General features: G+C 39.7%; 1 protein-coding gene and 2 non-coding genes across 3 annotated transcripts; 2 read left to right on the forward strand and 1 right to left on the reverse strand.

The window, feature by feature from the left end:
* Window positions 1-218: 218 nt before the first annotated feature.
* Window positions 219-324, forward strand: LOC133290035 (small nucleolar RNA R71). The gene has a single exon (XR_009748572.1). It is a non-coding gene; the product is annotated as a small nucleolar RNA R71 (small nucleolar RNA).
* Window positions 325-17,809: 17,485 nt separating this feature from the next.
* Window positions 17,810-17,916, reverse strand: LOC133290034 (small nucleolar RNA R71). The gene has a single exon (XR_009748571.1). It is a non-coding gene; the product is annotated as a small nucleolar RNA R71 (small nucleolar RNA).
* A 2,615-nt stretch (window positions 17,917-20,531) lies between these two features.
* On the forward strand, window positions 20,532-22,631 carry LOC133290033 (uncharacterized; the record flags this gene model as incomplete). Its single annotated transcript, XM_061488080.1, has 3 exons — window positions 20,532-20,785; window positions 20,873-21,638; window positions 21,936-22,631. Coding segments are annotated over 3 exons (1,716 nt in total), but the record flags the coding sequence as incomplete, so codon positions are not given.
* Window positions 22,632-25,704: the final 3,073 nt, after the last annotated feature.

Genomic DNA, 25,704 nt, shown 5'->3' on the forward strand with positions numbered 1-25,704 from the left:
TTTTCAGCCAATGCTGAATCATTGTTGTCTAGGTGAAGAATGCCTCTTTAGGCTTAGATGACAACCCTTCATTTTCATTGGCAGTCATTCTTTCAATCAATTCAAGATTCTCATTTGCTCTCATTGACTTAATGCTACCACCTGCTGCACCATTCAGAACCATTCGGATTTCCGATTTACAACCGTTGAAGAAGATTCGGACCTAATCACCATTGGTCATGTGGTAATGAGGACACCTCCTCATTAGATCTTTGAACCGGTTCCAGGCTGCACACATAGTTTCACCCTCAGCTTGAGTGAAATTGGTGATATCATTCACCATTTGATTGTATCTTTCCATCGAGAAGAACTCCGCAAAGAACTTGTTTGATAAATTCTCCCACGAGGGAATACTTCTCGCAGGCTGCCTCTCCAACCAATTCAAAGCTTTTCTTTTAAGAGAAAAAGGAAACAGTCTCAGCCGGACTGCATCATTGGACACTTGAGGATGTTTAGTCGAGTCACAGATCATCAGGAATCTGTTTATGAACCTATGAGGGTCTTCATCATCCTCTCCACCAAACTGAGCTCTCTCCACCAGTCGAATATTATCATACTTGAGCTCCCAATTATTGTTGCCAACTTCAGGATGGACAATACTTGAATTGGGCCTGTTAAATAGTGGCGTCAGAATGGTGTCCATGAGTGGATTGGATTGTCTTCTTCATTGTTCCCTGCCATGGTGTGTGTTTCTTTAGACAGAATTTCTGACTCGTCGAATTCAAGTTTCTTTCGAGCAAATTTCCTGTTTCTCTTTTCAGTTTTTGTAATCTCCAAATCAAGTGGAAATTCTGGCTTTTTACTTCGCATACAACTCAGAAAAGAGATTAGTAGCACTGTTCAAATATCACACAGAGAAATCAAAATTAAAAATAAAATAAAAAAATTCCAATCTTCAAAATCAAATTAATTGATAAAAGATACGCCAATCCCCGGCAACGGCGCCAAAAACTTGATGCTTACCGGCAAGTATACCGATCGCACAAGTAATATAATGATAAGAAAAGTTCGTCTCCACAGGGATTGTGATCGTTTATCAATTAATATTCCTTTCAAGAATGGAGGAGTTCAAAAGGGTTTGTTTGTGACAAATAATGTCGATTTGAGTAAAATTAAAAGTAAAGACTTGTTTTTGTATTTTTATATTGAAGAATAAAAATAAGAATAAGAATGAATTGATTTGTAAAAATGAGAAAAGCATTGTAGCTAGGATACACTCACCATATAATCCCCACTTCATACTCTGGATTGATTTACAATATTCATTTATAAAATTACTCGGATAAATTATTATCTAAAAAATATTAATAGTTAACCCTCAATTCCTTGCAAGGTTAACCCTTTAAACCCAATTGGAACCCTAATTCCTTGCAATATTCCTCATGGTAGTAAGCAACGAACTCAATAATTTAGGCATCCGTAATTCAATACACATATATTCCTAGCATGCATACGAACTGTTATCCTACCCCCTTTCAGGATGAAAACCCCAATATTCCTATCTAGGGTTCTAACCCTCAAACTATCATTAACTATCAGATTGATCAATTCTAATAAAGAGAATATAAATACGCACATGATAAAGATAAAGACAATTTATATAAACGAGTAAAAGTAAACCAATATGTCATAACAAGGGTTCACATAGGGTTTGTGACCCTAACTACAATAAAAGAGATTTTCCAGCCATAGACATGGCTGACATAAAATTATAAAAGATAAAGATGAAAGAATGTAATTACAATGAGAAAAGAAGAACGATTCTCTGCTCTTCTTCTCCCTCACGAATCCTTGTTCTGCTCCATCGTAAAAAAGTCCCTCCTAAAGAACCCTCGCAGCGCCCTTTTAAGTTCGAAATTGCCTCCACGCTGAAGTCCGCGCGGGTAGCGCCATTCTGGCGCAAACGAAGAACGATTCTCTGCTCTTCTTCTCCCTCACAAATCCTTGTTCTGCTCCGTCGTCAAAAAGTCCCTCCTAAAGAACCTTCGCAACATCCTTTTAAGTTCGAAATTGCCTCATTGCTGAAGTAATTAATATACAAGAAATGCTCTTTTATGACTGATTTCTTATTATTTTTGGCTTGGAAAACATCACATGCCAAAGGCACATCAACCGTCTAGGTGGTACACCACATACATATCATATGGCACTTGCACTCAGAAAATAGCTCAATAGCATTTCAATAATTCATCACATATTTTCAGAAAAACACAGCATGCATAAAACCATCCCTCCATGAGGTGTGGTGGAACCAACAATGGACAAAATCGAGGACACGAAAGCTTACCTCTCAAGCTAACAATCCCAAACCAAGAGTCCACACCAGCCCAAGGTCACCAAACAGCACAATCACATTCTGTTTATACCAGAATTACTATCAATACACAACATCTAGAAGTTCATTACATTACGATAATGTTTCCTTTTTTCATTTAATGCCCTTAGGCTTCTCTCAAAGCCATAAGCCTTCAATCTAAGTGATTCTAACTTAGTTAACTTATTACAAAGGTCCATATTAACCAATCATGGGTCCGGAAACCCAATCTACACTTCTGTTTGGACAGAACAGTGCATAACTCAAAATTTCCAGAATATCTGGATATTCATCGGGGGCATATCCGGATATCCATATCCGGATATCAAAGGGTCAATATTCGGATATCCATATCCGGATATCTCAGACCCAATATTCGGATATCCATATCCGGATATCATATTCGGATATTTCACGATAGAATGCAGTTTAGCATTTTCGCGAAGATATCCCTCCAAGACTCTATTTTTAACACCTTAAAACGTTAAAGCATGCATATTTAGACACATTTAGATTACTGTTCATGCTAGTTACTTAATCATCTCACGGAGTTACCATCTTGTATGTCTCCACATACTCAGGGGTTACCGTCTAGGTGGTACACCACATACATATCATATGGCACTTGCACTTTGAGAATAGCTCAATAGCATTTCAATAATTCATCACATATTCTCAGAAAATCACAGCATGCATAAAACCATCCCTCCATGAGGTGTGGTGGAACCAACAATGGATAAAATCGAGGACACGAAAGCTTACCTCTCAAGCTAACAATCCCAAATCAAGAGTCCACACCAGCCCAAGGTCACCAAACAGCACAATCACATTCTGTTTATACCAGAATTACTATCAATACACAACATCTAGAAGTTCATTACATTACGATAATGTTTCCTTTTTTGTTTAATGCCCTTAGGCTTCTCTCAAAGCCATAAGCCTTCAATCTAAGTGATTCTAACTTAGTTAACTTATTACAAAGGTCCATATTAACCAATCATGGGTCCGGAAACCCAATCTACACTTCTGTTTGGACAGAACAGTGCATAATTCGAAATTCCCAGAATATCCGGATATTCCTCGGGGGCATATCCGGATATCCATATCCGGATATCTCAGACCCAATATTCGAATATCCATATCCGGATATCATATTCGGATATATCACGATAGAATGCAGTTTAGCATTTTCGCGAAGAAATCCCTCCAAGACTCTATTTTTAACACCTTAAAACGTTAAAGCATGCATATTTAGACACATTTAGATTACTGTTCATGCTAGTTACTTAATCATCTCACGGAGTTACCATCTTGTATGTCTCCACATACTCAGGGGTTACCGTCTAGGTGGTACACCACATACATATCATATGGCACTTGCACTCAGAAAATAGCTCAATAGCATTTCAATAATTCATGACATATTTTCAGAAAAACACAGCATGCATAAAACCATCCCTCCATGAGGTGTGGTGGAACCAACAATGGACAAAATCGAGGACACGAAAGCTTACCTCTCAAGCTAACAATCCCAAATCAAGAGTCCACACCAGCCCAAGGTCACCAAACAGCACAATCACATTCTGTTTATACCATAATTACTATCAATACACAACATCTAGAAGTTCATTACATTACGATAATGTTTCCTTTTTCGTTTAATGCCCTTAGGCTATTCTCAAAGCCATAAGCCTTCAATCTAAGTGATTCTAACTTAGTTAACTTATTACAAAGGTCCATATTAACCAATCATGGGTCCGGAAACCCAATCTACACTTCTGTTTGGACAGAACAGTGCATAATTCGAAATTCCCAGAACATCCGGATATTCCTCGGGGGCATATCCGGATATCCATATCCGGATATCTAAGACCCAATATTCGAATATCCATATCCGGATATCATATTCGGGTATATCACGATAGAATGCAGTTTAGCATTTTCGCGAAGAAATCCCTCCAAGACTCTATTTTTAACACCTTAAAACGTTAAAGCATGCATATTTAGACACATTTAGATTACTGTTCATGCTAGTTACTTAATCATCTCACGGAGTTACCATCTTGTATGTCTCCGCATACTCAGGGGTTACCGTCTAGGTGGTACACCACATACATATCATATGGCACTTGCACTCAGAAAATAGCTCAATAGCATTTCAATAATTCATGACATATTTTCAGAAAAACACAGCATGCATAAAACCATCCCTCCATGAGGTGTGGTGGAACCAACAATGGACAAAATCGAGGACACGAAAGCTTACCTCTCAAGCTAACAATCCCAAATCAAGAGTCCACACCAGCCCAAGGTCACCAAAAAGCACAATCACATTCTGTTTATACCAGAATTACTATCAATACACAACATCTAGAAATTCATTACATTACGATAATGTTTCCTTTTTCGTTTAATGCCCTTAGGCTACTCTCAAAGCCATAAGCCTTCAATCTAAGTGATTCTTACTTAGTTAACTTATTACAAAGGTCCATATTAACCAATCATGGGTCCGGAAACCAAATCTACACTTCTGTTTGGACAGAACAGTGCATAACTCGAAATTCCCAGAATATCCGGATATTCCTCGGGGGCATATCCGGATATCCATATCCAGATATCAAAGGGTCAATATTTGGGTATCCATATCCGGATATCTCAGACCCAATATTCGAATATCCATATCCGGAAATCATATTCAGATATTTCACGACAGAATGCAGTTTAACATTTTTGCGAAGATATCCCTCCAAGACTCTATTTTTAACACCTTAAACTTTAAAGCATGCATATTTAGACACATTTAGATTACTGTTCATGCTAGTTACTTAATCATCTCACGGAGTTACCATCTTGTATGTCTCCACATACTCAGGGGTTACCTTCTAGGTGGTACACCATATACATATCATATGGCACTTGCACTCAGAAAATAGCTCAATAGCATTTCAATAATTCATGACATATTTTCAGAAAAACACAGCATGCATAAAACCATCCCTCCATGAGGTGGGGTGGAACCAACAATGGACAAAATCGAGGACACGAAAGCTTACCTCTCAAGCTAACAATCCCAAATCAAGAGTCCACACCAGCCCAAGGTCACCAAACAGCACAATCACATTCTGTTTATACCAGAATTACTATCAATACACAACATCTAGAAGTTCATTACATTACGATAATGTTTCCTTTTCGTTTAATGCCCTTAGGCTACTCTCAAAGCCATAAGCCTTCAATCTAAGTGATTCTAACTTAGTTAACTTATTACAAAGGTCCATATTAACCAATCATGGGTCCGGAAACCCAATCTACACTTCTGTTTGGACAGAACAGTGCATAATTCGAAATTCCCAGAATATCCGGATATTCCTCGGGGGCATATCCGGATATCCATATCCGGATATCTCAGACCCAATATTCGAATATCCATATCCGGATATCATATTCGGATATATCACGATAGAATGCAGTTTAGCATTTTCGCGAAGAAATCCCTCCAAGACTCTATTTTTAACACCTTAAAACGTTAAAGCATGCATATTTAGACACATTTAGATTACTGTTCATGCTAGTTACTTAATCATCTCACGGAGTTACCATCTTGTATGTCTCCACATACTCAGGGGTTACCGTCTAGGTGGTACACCACATACATATCATATGGCACTTGCACTCAGAAAATAGCTCAATAGCATTTCAATAATTCATGACATATTTTCAGAAAAACACAGCATGCATAAAACCATCCCTCCATGAGGTGTGGTGGAACCAACAATGGACAAAATCGAGGACACGAAAGCTTACCTCTCAAGCTAACAATCCCAAATCAAAAGTCCACACCAGCCCAAGGTCACCAAAAAGCACAATCACATTCTGTTTATACCAGAATTACTATCAATACACAACATCTAGAAGTTCATTACATTACGATAATGTTTCCTTTTTCGTTTAATGCCCTTACGCTACTCTCAAAGCCATAAGCCTTCAATCTAAGTGATTCTAACTTAGTTAACTTATTACAAAGGTCCATATTAACCAATCATGGGTCCGGAAACCAAATCTACACTTCTGTTTGGACAGAACAGTGCATAACTTGAAATTCCCAGAATATCCGGATATTCCTCGGGGGCATATCCGGATATCCATATCCGGATATCAAAGGGTCAATATTCGGATATCCATATCCGGATATCTCAGACCCAATATTCGGATATCCATATCCGGAAATCATATTCAGATATTTCACGACAGAATGCAGTTTAACATTTTTGCGAAGATATCCCTCCAAGACTCTATTTTTAACACCTTAAAACTTTAAAGCATGCATATTTAGACACATTTAGATTACTGTTCATGCTAGTTACTTAATCATCTCACAGAGTTACCATCTTGTATGTCTCCACATACTCAGGGGTTACCGTCTAGGTGGTACACAACATACATATCATATGGCACTTGGACTCAGAAAACAACTCAATAGCATTTTAATAATTCATCACATATTTTCAGAAAAATACAGCATGCATAAAACCATCCCTCCATGAGGTGTGGTGGAACTAACAATGGGCAAAATCGAGGACACAAAAGCTTACCTCTCAAGCTAACAATCCCAAATCAAGAGTCCACACCAGCCCAAGGTCACCAAACAGCACAATCACATTCTGTTTATACCAGAATTACTATCAATACACAACATCTAGAAGTTCATTACATTACGATAATGTTTCCTTTTTCGTTTAATGCCCTTAGGCTTCTCTCAAAGCCATAAGCATTCAATCTAAGTGATTCTAACTTAGTTAACTTATTACAAAGGTCCACATTAACCACTCATGGGTCCGGAAACCCAATCTACACTTCTGTTTGGACAGAACAGTGCATAACTCAAAATTTCCAGAATATTCGGATATTCCTCGGGGGCATATCCGGATATCAATATCCAGATATCATATTAGGATATTTCACGACAGAATGCAGTTTTGTATTTTCGCGAAGATATCCCTCTAAGACTCTATTTTTAACACCTTAAAACGTTAAAGCATGCATATTTAGACACATTTAGATTACTGTTCATGCTAGTTACTTAATCATCTCATTTTACATGCCAAGACTTTATCTTTTACATGAAATTTCAAGAACAAAGATTGTGATGCATACCAATGGCTCAAAAAAGAGTAAAGGAGTGGTCTTGGAGCTTTCCACACAACTCTATGATTTTGACCACACAAGACCATGAAAATGGCTATCAAGCTAAGTCTTATACTTGCCAGGGTAGCTCCTTGAAGCATCAAGTGCCAAGAAAATGGCTCTCCAGCCCACTAACCCAAGATATCAGCCTCCCACACTCAACACAGTGGTTGTAACAACTCAGAATATAGTACATCTCTACCTCCCAAGGCTTGCTCTCTAGCTCCGCTAACCATTTTAATCTCAAACTTCATATTCTGAACCAAGCCATTTTTTTAGGATTTGTCATATTTTTATTATAATTTTTGCACTACTTTGCCGGTACGCCTTTTATACATAGCCAATATTAGTTCTGGCTTCAGCACTCATTATTATGACTCTTAACTTGCTATACTGGACCTAGATATTATTCTAGGAATATTCATGTACTTATTATAATTTTTTGGGATACTTCATCGGTACACATTTATACCATGAAGCAGAACCTGTATCTGCATTTTTCGTCAGAAAAGCGACTTTCAACGTTATTAAGCCCTTACAATAATTATTTAATTCTTCCCATATTTATTCAAAGTCAATTATGGAATTTATCTCGTAAATTCATAATAAATCATTTAAATTCCTAATTTAATGGTGCGAGTTCTTACACTTATCTTCATTGACTGGAGAAATCTTTTACCCATGTTTTATATATGGCTTTAATGTTTATACTATGAATGTATATAAGTTATCCACATTTATTCCCAAAATAAAGTCATTTTGGGTTAAAAAATTAAAAAATTATAATGAGAAAAACTATCATAACCCTGAAATAAATTATAATTACAAAAACACCTTGATTTCAGACGTCATTTTGAGCTCAATATCGATAACTTATCTACATTGAGAGCCAAAAAAAAATAAAAATATATATACATATATATTTTATATATATATATATACATATATATTTTATATATATATATATATATACATACATATATATATATATATATATGATTTTTATGTCTCTTATAGTGTGTGGGACTCATATTTTCATTTTTTCTCTTTTTTCTTCATATGGCCCCACATAAGTCCAACTAGGAGTGTAAATAGGCTAGATGTAAGAACTTGCACCGTTAAATTAGAAATTTAATTAATTTAAATGTGAATTTAGGAAATAATTCCATAATTGACCCTAATAATATGAGAAGGCTTAAATAAATATAGTAAGTGATTAATAATGTTGAAAGTCGCTTTTCTAACGAAAAGTGCTGATACCGGTTCTGCCTCACGATAGAAATGCGTACCGATGAAGTATCTCGGAAAATTATGGAAAGTGTGTATATATTACTATAATAATATATAGGACTAGTATAATAAGTTTGGAGTCAATATAATGAGAACTGGTGTCAGAAATGATATTGGCTAAGTAAAAGCGCGTAACGACAAAGTGCTGCGAAAAATAAAATAAAAATATGACAAATCTTAGAAAAATGGTTAGGTTCAGAATCCTAAGCTTGAGATTAAAACGCTAAGCGTAGCTATTAATGTTAATACAGTGCGATTAAAACTTAAACATCTATAAATGCTTGTTGGCACATGATCGTAGGTCATTTCTGGTGCCTTCCTACGTGAGAGTGGCTTATGTGTTTCTCTCCAAGCTGACCAACCTTCCCTCTCCCTTTTTTTGAGCCAAAGTTACTACCTTTCTTCACTTTTCCTTCATCAAAACACCATTGTTGGATGTGGGGAAGACTTGAGTGGGTGAGAGACTCTTGCTTTCTGAGTTTTGGGCTGAGTTCATGAACCTTGTTGTGGGAGCCATTGTCATGGCATTGTGAGCTTCAAGGAGTGATATTTGAAGAGAAAGAACCATTCTTGGTGTGCCATTTTCGTGGTCCTTGAAGTCAAAGCTTTGGGGGCTGATTGGTGAGCTCCAAGAGCACCCTTTTCTGAGTTTGAACCTTTGGGTAAGCTTCACCACCTTTGATCATGAGTTTTCCTTGCTTAAAAGTTGAGTCCTGGCATTTTAATGAGTTATTTAAGTAAGTAACATGATCATGAACCTAAAAGTGTATAAAAATTCATGCTTGGACGTTCTAATGGGTTAAAAGTTGAACATTGGGAGTGATATCTCGCGAAATGCAGAAACTGCATTCTGTCGAGAAATATCTGAATATGATATCCGGATATGGGGTTGGAAATATCTCGCGAAATTCTGAAACTGCATTCTGTCGCGAGAGCTGCTGCGGTTCAGGCAGTCCACTTCAGATGGTTCCCCTTTCACCTACAGCGGCACATGCAGTGCCACCTGCCACCGGTTGTTTTTACACCTTGGATAGGCAGCAATCGGACCAAGCTCCGAACCTTGTCAGAGGTACTGTTTCCATTGCTGGTTCTATGATTGATGTTTTATTTGATTCTGGGGTGACGCCTTCTTTCATCACGATCCCGATTGCTGTGGGCTTGAGTTGCCCAGTGCTGTGCTTTCTCCACCATTGCGGGAGACTACCGCCACCGGAGAAAAGTGTGATACATCCACTGTACATCGAGATGTCATGTTTTAGTGGGATGGCCGTGAGTTTTTGGTGGATCTGATAGGATTGCCGATGGCTAATTTTGAGATCATCATTTGCATGGATTAGTTGTCCAAGAATTGTGTGATGATTGATTGATGTGAAAAGTGTGTGGTGATGTCTCTGTGTAATTCCATAGCCAATTCCTCGCCTTATATTTCAATGTTGTAGTCTAGGAGAGCCTTGAGAGCAGGGGCATTTGGATATGTCATGTTGGGAGGTTTGGTGAGTGGGACACTGGAAGATATCACTGGCATTCCTGTGGTGAAGGAATTCCTCGAGGTTTTTCCTGAGGAGATTCCTGAATTTTGCCACAGCGGGAGATAGAGTTCTCCATTGATTTGTTGTCTGGTGTGGGGCCTATTTCACTAGCTCTATATCAGATGTCTCCACCAGAGTTGGCAGAGCTGAAGAAGCATATTGAGGATCTTTCGGCAAAAGACTTCATCCGACCGAGCGTGTCTTCATGGGGAGCATCGGTCATTTTTGTGAAAAAGAAAGATGTGTCTATGAGGTTGTGCACCGACTACAAGCAGTTGAACAAGGAGACAATCAATAACAAGTATCCCCTCCCTCGTATTGATGATATATTGGATCAGCTTAGGGGTGCTTGCGTGTATTCGAAGATTGATCTCCTGTCCGGATACCATCAGATTCGGGTAAAGTCGAAGGATGTCCCAAAGACCCCGTTTCGTTCGAGATACGGTCATTATGAGTATTTGGTGGTCCCTTTTGGACTCACCAATGCACCCACATTGTTCATGGATTACATGAACCAAATTTTCCAGCCGTATTTGGATCAATTTGTGATCGTCTTTATTGACGATATTTTGATTTACTCCAAGACGGTGAAGGAGCATGCAGAGCACTTGAGGATTGTGTTGCAAGTGCTGACGGAGAAAAACCTTAATGCTAAGCCTTCGAAATGTGAGTTCTGGCTCATATTTTTGAAGTTCCTTGGGCATGTGATTTCTTCTGAGGGAGTTACAGTTGATCCCAACAAGGTTGAGGCTGTGTTGGATTGGGAAAGGCCCAAGACGGTTACAGAAGTGAGGAGCTTCTTGGGTCTGGCTGGTTACTACCGGAGGTTCATTAAGGGATTCTCCATGACGGTTCTACCATTGACCGGCCTTACCCGGAAGGAGACTCCGTTTGTGTGGACTCACGAGTGTGACGATTGCTTTCAGGAGTTGAAGGAGAGACTGGCTACTGCACCTGTGTTTGTCCTTCCTGATCCTGCTGAGGAGATTGAGTTATATTATGACGCCTCCGGAAAGGGGCTGGGCTGTATGTTGATGCAGTTGGGCAAGGTGATTGCTTATCCTTCGAGGCAGTGGAAGCGTCATGAGCAGAACTACCCGACTCATTATTCGGAGTTGGCTGCTATTGTTTTTGCTTTCAAGATTTGAAGGAATTACCTTTTTGGCATGAAGTTTTCCGTGTTCAGTGACCACAAGAGTTTGAAGTATCTGTTTGACCAGAAGGAGCTGAACATGAGACAAAGGAGATGAATGGAGTTTCTAAAGGACTAAGACTTTGAGTTGAAGTACCATCCTGGCAAGGCCAATGTGGTGGTTGATGCTTTGAGTCGGAAATCTGTGAGTCTATCCAGTTTGACGATGGGTGACTATGATGTTATTGAGAAGTTTTGAGATCTGATAGTGACCTCTTTGTTTGGAGTTGCACTTCTCGAGATGGAGACTGTGAGAGTCAAAAATGAATTGATGGAAAAAGATTAAAGAGGCGCAGGTGCAAAGGGAGTGCCTTGATTATGTTAAGAACAAGATGGCATGTCTTGGAATGAGAATGGATTGTTGACTTTCCAGAAGAGGATTATGATTCCTCGAGGTCCTTTGACTAAGGAGGTGATGGCAGAAGGTCACAAGGGCCAATTCACTGTCCACCCTGGTGCTACAAAGATGTATTAGGACTTGAAGATAAATTTCTGGTGGCCGGGCATAGAGAAGGATATTGTTGTTTACGTGTCCAAGTGTTTGATTTTCCAGAAGGTGAAGATTGAACACCAGAAGCCGTCTGGTAAGCTTCAACCTCTTGAGATACCATAGTGGAAGTGGGAGAGCATTTCAATGGACTTCGTGGTGGGATTGCCGAAGACTCAGGCTGGTTGTGACTCTATCTGGGTCATTGTGGATAGATTGACGAAGTCTGCCCATTTTATTCCGGTAAAGATGAGCTTCACTACTGAGTAGGTGGCCAGACTTTATGTTCGACAGATCGTGAGGCTTCACGGGGTGCCCGAGAGTATCATCAGTGATAGGGACCCGAAGTTCACATCTCAGTTCTGGAAAGCGCTGCAGGGAACTTTTGGTATTCAGTTGAGATTGAGTACAACCTATCACCCTCAGACTGACAGAAAGACTGAGCGGACCATCCAGACATTGGAGGACATGTTGAGGGCTTGCACATTGGAGCAGGGTTCAACATGGTATAGGTACCTGCCATTTGTTGAGTTTTCATACAACAACAGTTTCCACGTTAGCCTAGGCATGGCACCCTACAAGGCGTTGTATGGTAGGAGGTGTCAGACTCCTACCTGCTGGTCTGAGGTTGGAGATAAGGAGTTATTTGGCTTGGACTTTGTCCAAGATACCACCCAGCAGATTAAGATGATCAGAGAGAAGCTGAAGCAGGCGCAGAATCGTCAAAAGAGCTATTACGATGTCAAGCATCGACCACTGGAGTTCAGTGAGGGTGAGCACGTGTTTATGAGACTATCACCTGTCACCGGTGTTGGTCAGGCCCTCGGAGTGAGGAAGCTTAGCCCGAGATTCATAGGGCCATACTAGATTCTTGGTAGGGTAGAGCCTGTTGCCTACCGGCTTGCCTTGCCTCCGAACTTGGGCAACATCCACGACGTGTTTCACGTGTCTCAGCTTCGAAAGTATATAGCAGACCCTTCGCACGTGGTGCAACCTGATGATGTGGAGGTTCATGAGAACCTAAAGACTCCCGTCGAACCAATCAAGATTCTCGATCGCGGCAAGAAGAAGCTTAGGAGCAAGATCATTCTGATGGTCAAAGTGCAATGGACAGGAAGAACTCCTGAGGAGTGTACTTGGGAGCGAGAGGACGAGCTTCTCCGGCAGTACCCCGAGTTTGGGGACATGTATGTTTCTGATTTTGCGGAAAAAATCCTAAAATGTGGGGTGAATCTAAGAACTCGCACCGTTAAATTAGGAATTTAATTAATTTAAATGTAAATTTAGGAAATAATTCCATAATTGACCCTAATAATTATGAGAAGGCTTAAATATATATAGTAAGTGATTAATAATGTTGAAAGTCGCTTTTCTGACGAAAAATGCAGATGCTGGTTCTACCTCATAGTATACATGGGTACCGATGAAGTATCCCGAAAAATTATGAAAAGTGTGTATATATTACAAGAATAATATATAGGACTAGAATAACAAGTTTGGAGTCAGAATAATGAGAACTGGTGTCAGAACTGATACTGGGTAAGTAAAAGCGCGTACCGACAAAGTGCTGTGAAAAATAAAATTAAAATATGACAAATCTTAAAAAAATGGCTAGGTTCAGAATCCTAAGTTTGGGTACCGACAAAGTGCTGTTAATACATTGCGATTAAAACTTACATATCTATAAATGCTTGTCGGCACATGATCCTAGGTCATTTCTAGTGCCTTCCTACGTGAGAGTGGCTGCTGTGTTTCTCTCCAAGCTGACCAACCTTCCTTCTCCCTTTTTTTTGAGCCAAAGTGACTACCTTTCTTCAGTTTTCCTTCGTCAAAACACCATTGTTGGGTGTGGGGAAGACTTGAGTGGGTGATAGACTCTTGCTTTCTGAGTTGTGGGCACTGTTTAGTGAGAATTTTGCGCTGAGTTCTTGAACCTTGTTGTGGGAGCCATTGTCATGGCATTATTAGCTTCAAGGAGTGATCTTTGAAGAGAAAGAACTATTCTTGGTGTGCCATTTTTGTGGTCCTTGGGGCTGATTGGTGAGCTCCAAGAGCACCCTTTTCTGAGTTTGAACCTTTGGGTAAGCTTCACCGCCTTTGATCATGAGTTTTCCTTGCTTAAAAGTTGAGTCCTGGCATTTTAATGAGTTGTTTAAGTAGCTAACATGATCATGAACCTAAAAGTGTATAAAAATGCATTGCTTGGACGTTCTAATGGGTCAAAAGTTGAACCTTAGGAGTGATATCTCGCGAAATGCAGAAACTGCATTCTGTCGCTACATATCCGGATATGGATATCCGGTTATGAGGTTGGAAATATCCGAATATGGATATCTGGAAATGGTATCCGGATATGGATATCCGGATATAGTGTAACACCTCGTGTGTACCCGATTTGTTATCATGTCATCGTATTAAGCAGCGCTTAATTAAAATGCAGAATTAACTTTTTCTTTTCTATTATGAAGTCATTATTATTTACCTAGTTGATTAAGTAATCCTTTTTCAAAATATTGCATGTATGTAAATTGCAATAAAAGCTAAATACACTGAATAACCTCATACATAAATAAGTGAGTATCTAAATCACGGAACTACAACATGTAGTCCGGACCATAATCCTGATACATTATACAACTCGAATCTAAAACAACAAAGTATGTCAATGTGGCATTGACAACCCCCATGCTCACCAAATAAGGCAACAAAGTCCAACAGAGTTTCACATCAAATAACATGATAATAAATGTAAAGCATGTCAGAATCCAGCACATCATCATAAAAGCATAAATCTCAACTCAGCTCCGGCCTCCTGCCGCCCGAGGTCTCAACCCCCGAGTTACCTGAACCTGAAAATGTGCCCCAAACGTGGGGTGAGATCTCTAAACAGAAATCTCAGTAAGACAAGGGGTCCTCAAGGATCTCTCCACCCCAAGCTCACTTACATGTGCAATATAAGTTCTAAAAGCAGTAAAATAGTATAAGTTCCAAAATCAGTGCAATGCAGCATATAATCATGTCATGTGTGTCAACTATTCTACTAGCCAGAGAAATACAGGATTTACATACGTCTATTACCTACAATCAGTGCAAGACACCACTTGCACCCACCCACAGAATCACCCTATTTTATGTCTCCTCATACTCAGGCTTACCGTCTAGGTGGCACAACACATGCATATCATGAAGCACTTGCACATAATAGCTCAACAACATTTCAAATATCAGTACATTAAAACACATGCATATAAACCATTCCCCCATGGGGAATGGTGGAACCAACAATGGCTAAATCGAGGACACAAAATCTTACCTCTCAAACTATCCGTACAAACCAAGAGTCCACACTGGCCCAAGGTCACCAAACAGCACAATCACAGTCTGTGTATATCAAAAACATTATCAATATCCATACTCTAAAGGATTCATTTTATTATGACAATATTTCCTCTTTCATTTTCATCTTTTCTAGTTCATAATTATCAAGCATTAAGCCCCACCATTAAAGGTATTACTGTTTCCCAACAATAACACAGGCTTCCTAGGGCATTGATGAACCCTTAGTTCATCATGTTTTTTAGCCGGAATTAGGATCAAATTGTGTGATTAAATGATGAAAAACAAGGTTAATGTCCTAAGATGTCCTCAATTACAAGTTCAAGAGCTTTATTGGAAATTTGTATGATTCTTGTAAGAAAAGCAAGCTTGAAAGACAACTGGAGAAGGAAGAAGATTCTGGAGCTCAAGAGGAGAAAAATTGCCTAAGTGTTGAGCGCTAAAACGTCCACACTGAGCGTTTTAGCGCCCTGTTACCGGAAGAGGCCAAAACTTGCTAGTGTTGAGCGCTAAAACGTCCACACTGAGCGTTTTAGCGACCTGTTACAGAAAGAGGCCAAAACTTGCTGGTGATGAGCGCTAAAACGTCCACACAGAGCGTTTTAGCGCGCTGCTATACTAAGAAGATGGAAAATTGCTGGTCTTGGGCGCTAAAACGGCCTGCAATATGCGTTTTAGCGCCCTAAAGTGGAAAAAGATTCTGGTCTTCACCGCTAAAATGTCCAAATCAAGCGTTTTAGCGTTGGAGTCAGTTAAAGTTAGTTGAGCATTCACCAAGTTAGGACGCTAAAACGGTCATTCCTTAACGTTTTAGCGTTGAAATCAGTTAAAAGCAGTTGAGCATACGTAAAGCATGGATGCTAAAACGGCCACTTATGGACGTTTTAGCGCCCACATCAGTTTTCTGTTTTTAATTGTAACACTATACAAGGCAAAGCCTTGACACTTAGAGAAAAATCTGGGGGGATCTGAACTCTCTCTCTCTCTTAAACTTAGTCTGACTTCTCTCTAAATTCTCTTAGTTTTTGTATTAGGATTTCCTTGTAATAGTTTGGAGATTGAAGACTTTCAACATGGAAATGAAGTTTGTTTCTTCTTCTCTTCTTTATTCCTTAGTCATCTCTGAGTAGAGTCTTTGTAGTCTGAATGCAATGGAACTCCATGATAATATTATGTTGATTTGATTAATATGATGAAGTATTTTTCATGTGCTGATTTGAGATTTTCTGAGTTAATTATTCCTATCAAAGAAGTAGTATAGAACAGGGATGTTTATATGACTTCTGTATTTGATAATCTCAACATCAGAATTCTAGTACTCAAGGGATTGATGCTAGAGTTCTGATGTAATCTTAAAACCTTAGTATTTCACGCATGTATTAAGAAAGAAATCACCAAGGGATTGGGGTTTCTGATTAATGTTTCTATCAGGATAGTAAGGGATTACATCTTGATGATAAGTAAAAGGTTGATTAACATCACATGGAAAGGAATTCATCATATGATCAATTTTTATATGGGTTATCATGGAGGAAAGTTGTTTTCTGACTACTTGTTGTTTTTATTAATTCCTAATCCATATTTACTTTGTGTCAATTTACTCAAAATCAATTTTCTGGTGACAAATTATTCATGATTTTTACAAACTCTTATTTGATTCTAATTAGTTTTCTATGGTATATTGGTGTTTGAACACAATTCCTTGTGGGAACGATCTTTACTCATCATTTTATTACTTGTACGACTAGTGCACTTGCTAAACGTCCAACAAGTTTTTGGCGCCGTTGCCGGGGAATTTGTTTTTTAAACACTAACTGATACTATAGAATTTTGAGATTGAATCCTTTTATTTTTAGTATTTTAGTTTATGTTAAATTTCTGTTCAATTTTGATTCTGGTACATGCGAGGTACACTTGATCCAAATTTGTTGTTGTATGATCCAGAATTAGAAAGGACATTGAGGAAGCACAAAAGGGCAGCCAGGCAAAGGAGACAGTTGCAAGAAATTGGTGAATCAAGTACAGTTAATCAGGAAGATATAATGGCAGAGAATCACAGACCACCACCACCACAGAGGACACTGGGAGAGTACATGACTCCTGCAGTGGTTCCTCCAATTGGGAGTGTTGTGCGCCCAACAGTGGAGCCCAACAACTTTGAATTGAAGCCTGCTTTGATACATTTGGTGCAGAAGGATCAGTTTGCTGGAACCAGTGCAGAGGACCCTTACTTGCACATAGCGAACTACCTATTGTTGAGTGATACTGTGAAGATAAACGGTGTCACAAGAGATGCAATTCTGTTGAGACTATTCACTCATTCACTGACGGATGATGCAAGGAGATGGCTGCAATCATTGCCACAAGGAAGTATAACAACTTGGGATGATTTGCAAACCAAGTTCTTGCAAAGGTTTTTCTCAGCATCCAAGAGGGCCAAGTTGAAGGATGAAATTACAAGCATTAAGCAGAAAGAGTGAGAATCTATTTATGAGGCTTGGGAGAGATTCAAGACTTTGTTGAGGAAATATCCACAGCATGGAATTGAGGCATGGCAACAAGCAGCAATCTTCCTGCAAGGAATGACCACTAACACTAGAACCTTGGTACATGCCACTGCTGGTGGATCATTGACTACCAAGACCCCTCAAGAAGCCTTAGATATCTTTGAGTCATTAGCATCTCAAGAATTTGATAATGCTCCAGTGGCTGACAGAAGGATAGGAATTATCTGGTTGGATGGGTATGATGCTTTGTTGGCAAGGAATGATCAACTGATGCAGACACAGAGACAACAGCAGCAACAATTAGATACCCTTATTAAGCAACTCTCTTCACAAAAGGTAGCTTCTGTGGAATCAAAGAGTGTATGTGCTATCTGTGGTAAGGGCCATGTGACAGAGGAGTGTGATTATGGGGGATCATCAGAACAAGCAGAGGTGAATGGAGTGTGGTATGATCAGAATAATCAAAGGAACTACAACAATCAGGGAAAGAATGTTTATATGCCACCATGGAAAAACAAGAATCAACACCCAGGATTCAGCTATAGTTCCAACCACCAATTGAATCCACCATTACATCCTCCACCACCACATATGAAGGAGCAGTCAAGTGATCCTGCTACATGGGAGAAAGCGTTTGCTCAGTTATCTAAGACAACTCAGGATTATATTCAGGGTTCTACTTCATTCAGGGAAGAGACAACTGCATTCATGCAGGAGACCAGAACTTCTTTCAGAAATCAGGAAGCATCAATCAGAAATTTGGAGACCCAGATTGGTCAATTATCAAGACAGATATCAGAGAGACCACAAGGGAAATTTCCAAGTGATACACTGGTGAATCCTAAGGAGCACTGTAAAGCAATTATGACAAGAAATGGGTTGGTACTTCAACCAGGGAAAAAGAAGGTGGAAAATAAAAAGAATGAAGAAGAGGTTGTGGTTGAAGATGTAGTCTCTGATGATGAAGGAGAGAAAATGAGAAATGAGAAAAGTGAGAAGGAAGTAGTTGTTAGAGATGTTATAGTTGGAGTTGACAAAGAAGAGGAAGGGAAGGACAATAAGAATGAAGGAGAGGTAGAAGTTGGTAAAAATGCTTCCCCACAAAAGATGATGAAGTGGGAAAAGAAGAAGATGGCTGACAAGAAAGAACAGCCAGTTAGTTTATCTCCCTATGCTAAAGTTCCCTACCCTCAGAGGTTGAAGAAAAAGATTCAGAAGCAGCACTATGCAAGATTTCTGGATATCTTCAAAAATTTACAAATTAACATACCATTTTCTGAAGCACTGGAAAATATGCCTCACTATGCAAAATTCATGAAGGATCTTCTTACTAAGAAGAGGAAATTAACTGATGGTGAGACAGTGGCCCTAACAGCAGAGTGTAGTGCCCTAATCCAGAAGAAGCTTCCAACAAAAATGAAAGATCCAGGAAGCTTCAGTATCTCTATTGCTATAGGAGATGTGGAGGTGGGAAAGGCATTGTGTGATTTGGGAGCCAGTATAAACTTGATGCCGTTGACAGTATGTAGAGCTTTGGGAATTAACACTTTAAAGGAGACCAATCTTATTCTGCATCTTGCAGATAGATCTATCAAGAGGCTTGAAGGTGTGGTTGAAGATGTCTTGGTCAAGGTAGACAAGTTTATTTTTCCAGTGGATTTTGTGATTCTTGACATGGAGGAAGAGGATACAGAAAGTCCTTTATTGTTAGGAAGACCCTTTTTAGCAACTGCAAGATCTTTGATAGATGTTGAACAAGGAAAGTTGTTGCTAAGGGTGGATGAGGAAACAGTCACAATTGATGTATTTGAAACCATCAAGCATCTTGTTGATGTGGAGGATTGTTTTAGATTGGATGTGATACAGGAGGTTGTGGAAGAAGTGAATAAAAAAGAAGAATTCCCAGTTGAGGAACAAAGATCAGAAGAAGAGATAGGTACAGAGGATTACCAAGAAGAGCCAGAAGTGGAAGAGCTTGAGAAGAAGATTGATGACATTCCAAAAGGAGCACCTAAGGTAGAACTTAAGGAATTACCTTCACATTTGAAGTATGTGTTCCTTGGGGATGATCAAACATATCCAGCAATCATTAATGCAATGTTGTCTGATGAGGAAGAAAGGAAGTTGATTAAGGTACTCAAGAAGAATAAAATGGCTATTGGATGGCAGTTTTCAGATCTCAAGGGTATTAATCTTTCCTTTTGCACCCACAAAATATTGATGGAAGAAGAGGTCAAACCAGTAAGGCAACCACAGAGGAGACTCAACCCCACTATGAAGGAAGTAGTGAGGAATGAGGTGGTGAAGTTTCTTGATGCTGGGATGATTTACCTAATTTCAGACAGTGCTTGGGTGAGTCCTGTGCAGACCGTGCCCAAGAAAAGGGGGGATGACTGTGGTGAAAAATGAGAACAATGAGTTGATTCCCACAAGGACAATCACTGGCTGGAGAATGTGCATTGATTACCGGAGGCTGAATAAGGCAACCAGGAAGGATCATTTTCCACTTCCTTTTTTGGATCAGATGCTAGAGAGGTTGGCAGGACATGCTTTCTATTGCTTCTTGGACGGTTATTCAGGGTACAATCAGATAGCTGTGGCACCAGAGGATCAGGAGAAGACTGCTTTTACATGTCCATATGGAATATTTTCATACCGGAGGATGCCTTTCGGTTTATGCAATGCTCCTGCCACATTTCAAAGGTGCATGCTTTCCATTTTTTCTGATATGATAGAAGAATGCATTGAAATTTTTATGGATGATTTTTCTGTATTTGGTTCTGATTTTGATGTATGTCTAAGGAATTTAGATTCTGTTTTGAAAAGATGTCAAGACTGTAATTTGGTTTTGAACTGGGAGAAGTGCCACTTTATGGTGACAGAAGGTATAGTTCTTGGACACAAGGTGTCTAGGAATGGAATTGAGGTGGACAGGGCAAAAATTTCTGTGATAGAGAAACTTCCTCCACCTGTAAATGTTAAGGGTGTGAGGAGTTTTCTTGGTCATGCAGGATTTTATAGGCGGTTCATAAAAGATTTTTCAAAAATTGCTAAGCCCTTATGCAAGTTATTAGTTAAGGATCAAGAATTTCTGTTTGATGATGAATGTTTGCATGCATTTCATGTTTTAAAAGAAAAGTTGACCACTGCACCTATCATGATGGCACCTGATTTTTCATTACCATTTGAATTAATGTGTGATGCCAGTGACTATGCCGTAGGAGTGGTATTGGGCCAAAGAGTGAATAAATTGTTGCATGTCATTTACTATGCCAGTAAGATCTTAAATGATGCACAAAAGAATTATGCTACTACAGAAAAAGAATTACTGGCTATTGTGTATGCATTTGACAAATTCAGGCCACATCTGTTAGGATCAAAAGTTATTGTTTACACTGACCATGCAGCTTTAAAGTATTTGTTGAGCAAGCAGGATGCTAAACCCAGATTGCTCCGCTGGTTGTTACTGTTGCAAGAGTTTGAGGTAGAAATCAAGGACAAAAAGGGAGTTCAAAATTTGGTGGCTGATCACTTATCCAGGATTACAGAAAAAGAGCTTCAAGAAGGGCCGGAAGTAGTGATCAGAGAAGAGTTTCCTGATGAACATGTTTTGGCAATATGTGCTGTAACAGAGATGGTTGGGGATAAAGTCTTATTTATCAGTACACCACCATGGTTTGCTGATTTTGCCAACAATAAAGCTGCTGGATTGATGCCTAAGGATTTAACATGGCAACAGAGGAAGAAATTTCTGCATGATGTTAAGAGGTATATTTGGGATGAGCCATATCTTTTCTATAGATGTTCAGATAGTGTGATCCGACGGTGTATTCCAGAGGAAGAACAGAAGGATGTGTTGTGGCATTGTCATGGTTCTGCATATGGTGGACATTTTGCAGGTGAGAGAACTGCAGCGAAAGTTTTGATGAGTGGCTTCTACTGGCCCACTTTATACAAGGATGCAAAGAAGTTTGTGGAGGCATGTGACAACTGTCAGAGAACTGGGAATATTTCTAGGCGACATGAAATGCCGTTGAACAATATCCAGGAAGTGGAGATCTTTGATGTTTGGGGTATGGATTTTATGGGACCTTTCCCTTCTTCCTACTCTAACAAGTATATATTGGTGGCAGTTGATTATGTTTTCAAATGGGTTGAGGCTATAGCTACACCAACTAATGATTCCAGGGTGGTGATTGCTTTTCTGAGAAAGAATATATTTTCAAGATTTGGAGTCCCTAGAGCTATCATTAGTGATGGGGGAACTCATTTTGATAATAGGATGGTGGAGTATGCCTTGGCTAAGTATGGAGTGAGGCACAAAATAAGCACTCCATATCACCCACAGACTTATGGTCAGGTTGAGATTTCCAACAGGGAATTGAAGAGAATATTGGAGAAGACTGTTGGGAATGCTAGGACCCAGTGGTCCAAGAAACTTGATGACACCTTATGGGCATACAGGACCGCTTTCAAAACTCCTATTGGGATGTCTCCATTTCAGTTGCTGTTTGGAAAAGCATGCCATTTGCCAGTTGGATTGGAGCACAAGGCTTTGTGGGCTGTGAGATATCTGAATTTTGATTCCAAAGCAGCGGGACAGAAAAGATTATTACAACTGGATGAATTGGATGAGTTTCATTTGTCTGCTTATGAAAGTGCCAGTTTGTATAAGGAAAAGACAAAGCTATGGCATGATAGGAAGATCACATCTAGAGACTTCAAGGTGGGGGATCAAGTACTTCTGTTCAATTCCAGGTTGAAGCTGTTCCCAGGGAAGTTAAAGTCTAGATGGTCTGGACCGTTTGTGGTAAAGGATATGAAACCATATGGGGCTGTAGAAATCAGTTCTTTGGATTCGGACAGAAGTTTTACAGTCAATGGTCAACGGTTGAAGTTATATGTTGGAAGTGTTGTGGATAGGCAACTACTGACAGTTGCTCTATTAGAGGTAAAATAGATCATAACCGTCAAGCTCGTGACGTTAAACAAGCGCTGAGTGGGAGGCAACCCACTGTACTAGGTATGTAATTCCATGTTCATACCATATCCATAAGAGGAAGAAGAAAAGGGGAAATTTTTTTGAAAAATCAAAGAGAAATTTTTTGCTATGTGCTGGGCGCTAAAACGTCAACCATGACCGTTTTAGCGTCCCCAAAGTTCCTTCATTATGAAACTCTCTGGTTGTGCGCGCTAAGACGTTCATTATGAGCGTTTTAGCGTTCACTGACAACACCAATCCATGCACTCTGGCCAACAGCGCTAAAACGCTAAGTCTGACCGTTTTAGCGTTGTGCTGCACAAAGTGTACAATTTTCTCTGGGCAAGGACGCTAAAACGCTGGTAAGCCACCGTTTTAGCGCCCTGTCATTAATTCGATATAACAGAGTTCCTCTTCTCTTTTCCTCTTACATTCTTATACTTTGCCTCTGTTTTCCACAACGCACTCCTTATCTCACGTTTGTATCATCCATCTTCGTAGTCTCTTCCACATCTTCTCATCAACATCAAGGTATGTAACTCATCTCAATTCCCTCCATCACTTATCATATCTGAAGCATGCAATTATTGGGCATTTTCTAGGGCATTCACATGTTGATTGCCTGCATCATTCGTAGGATTGCATGTTGATTTAGTTTTATTGGTATTATTCTCCTGAACTATTGCTTTTGACTGGTTTTTTGGGAATGAGACAACAAATCCAGCGCGTGTTGGTTCTCAGTTGTCTTCAAACAACAACCCAGCGTACACACACACAAGGTGTTCGTGGAAATGCCTGACCCAAAAATTGGCCTGGCGCTAAAACGCTCAGTGTGACCGTTTTAGCGCCCGTCCAGTTTTTATACACATTAAGGTCTAGCACTAAAACGCTCAGTGTGACCGTTTTAGCGCCCGTCCAGTTTTTACACACGTTTAAGGCCAGGACGCTAAAACGCTCAATGCGACCGTTTTAGCGCCCAGGCCCTGTTTCATACAAATTGAGGGTCTACATTATGGCATTGTGGGGTTGTAATTCATACATGTTTTGATCAAAATTCCCCACTACAAGAGTTCTAAATCTGGAATTGTGGAATTGGATTCATGATATGTAATTGTTTGACATTTGGACTGATTTTCTCTTGTTGTGTAGGCACAATGTCTTCTCCTTCTCAACCAGCTCCTGCTACAAAAGGGAAAAAGAGATTTAAGAAGCGAGCAAGAGTGAATCAAGGAGGAGATACTGAAGCTGAGTTTACCCCACAGTTTGATGCTCACTTTTGGAAAAGTGAGGAACATGAGAAAAGGTATACTGACAAGACTTCCAAGAGGCCATTTGTTAGAGAAAGAAAATTTGTTCTAGAACAGGATGAATATCCCCAGTTTCTGTCTCAGCTGAAGACCAGGGATTGGGCAACTTTTGGAAGAATACTGGGTGATAGCAGTCCTAACATAGCAAGGGAATTTTTTGCTAATGCATTTAATGGAGATCATGGAGGCCAGAGGACCTTCACTAGCTGGGTGAGGGGAAAGAAAGTGAAGTATGATGCTCACACTATCCAAAAGCTGCTGAAGATAAGGTTCTGTGACTATATCCACAATGCCAGTTGTGAGTTCAGGAGAAACTGGCAGAATATTGAAATTCCACCAAGGAGGAGTGACCCAAACTTTGACACCTGGACCAAGATGGGGGTAGCTGAGCCTATTTTGCAGACTATAGCCAAACCTGGTGAAACTTGGGAGTTAACCAAGGATAAGGTTGCTCCTAAGTTGATTTGGTTGAGGCATTTAAATGGTGAGGCTAGAGTCTGGTTTCACTTTGTAATCTCAAATGTCATGCCCTCTTCCAACCAGGCAAAGGTTATCCTGAAGAGAGCTGTCCTGATTCACACTATCATGACAAGGGCGAAGGTGGAACTTCCTATTCTCCTTCAGGACAACATTTATGATATGGCTCACTCTGACAGTGACTCTGCTGCTTTGGGTCACTGTTCCTTGATTCAGTTGCTTTGTCAGAAAGCTGGTGTAGATGTTACTGATAATGGGGCACCAACTAAATTGCACCCTACAATTGATGCCGCAATGATAACAAAGCAATTGAAGATAGGAGGAGGGGAGGTCACAAGATTGACTCCTGGTAGGAAATCTGCAACTCAGAGTGATGATGAGTTCGAAGAGAGGCTAAGGTCAGGGGAGCAATGGACGGTGAACACTGACTTCCGAATGAGACATTTGCGCAGGCGTCTCCAGTTTATGCAGTCCAGCCAGCACTCATTTCAGACATATATGGTGACGATGTTGAAATCTATATGTGAGGCTCAGGGCTTAGATGTTATTGATTACCAGCCTGCTGTATACCCTCATTCTGATGAGGAGGAAGCCTTTGAGGCAATGGCCCGGACTCTCTATGCTGATCATGTGGATGGAGCTGCGCCTACTGATGGTGCTACATCTTCTCATGCTGCACCCACTCCAGAGAGATAGCCTGGTGCTGATGCTACTACCACAGAGACCACTTCTGCTGCTGCTGCTGATACTGGTGCTATGGATGAGGACAGGGGTGTTGATCCTGAGTACAATCCCTTGCCTACTGCTGATCCAGGCTCATATTTGGTGTTTAGTGATGATGAAGAGTCTACTAACTAGACTTCTCATTTTGTTTTTATACATTTTCTGTTTTATGGTTTTATTTTGGATATTTTTAGTTGATTGTGGTATTATTTTCATTTTGTATATTTGTTAGTACATTGAGATTCTCTGTTTGAATGATGCACTTTTAAATAGTCCTGATGTTATTTGTTGATATGTGAATGTGTTTCAGAATTTGTCAACTGCTTTTTAGATTTAAA

The sequence above is a fragment of the Gastrolobium bilobum genome, unplaced genomic scaffold (assembly GCF_033153095.1).
Source record: "Gastrolobium bilobum isolate Gb01-03AN ecotype WA unplaced genomic scaffold, APGP_CSIRO_Gbil_v1 utg63486, whole genome shotgun sequence".
NCBI lineage: Eukaryota > Viridiplantae > Streptophyta > Magnoliopsida > Fabales > Fabaceae > Gastrolobium > Gastrolobium bilobum.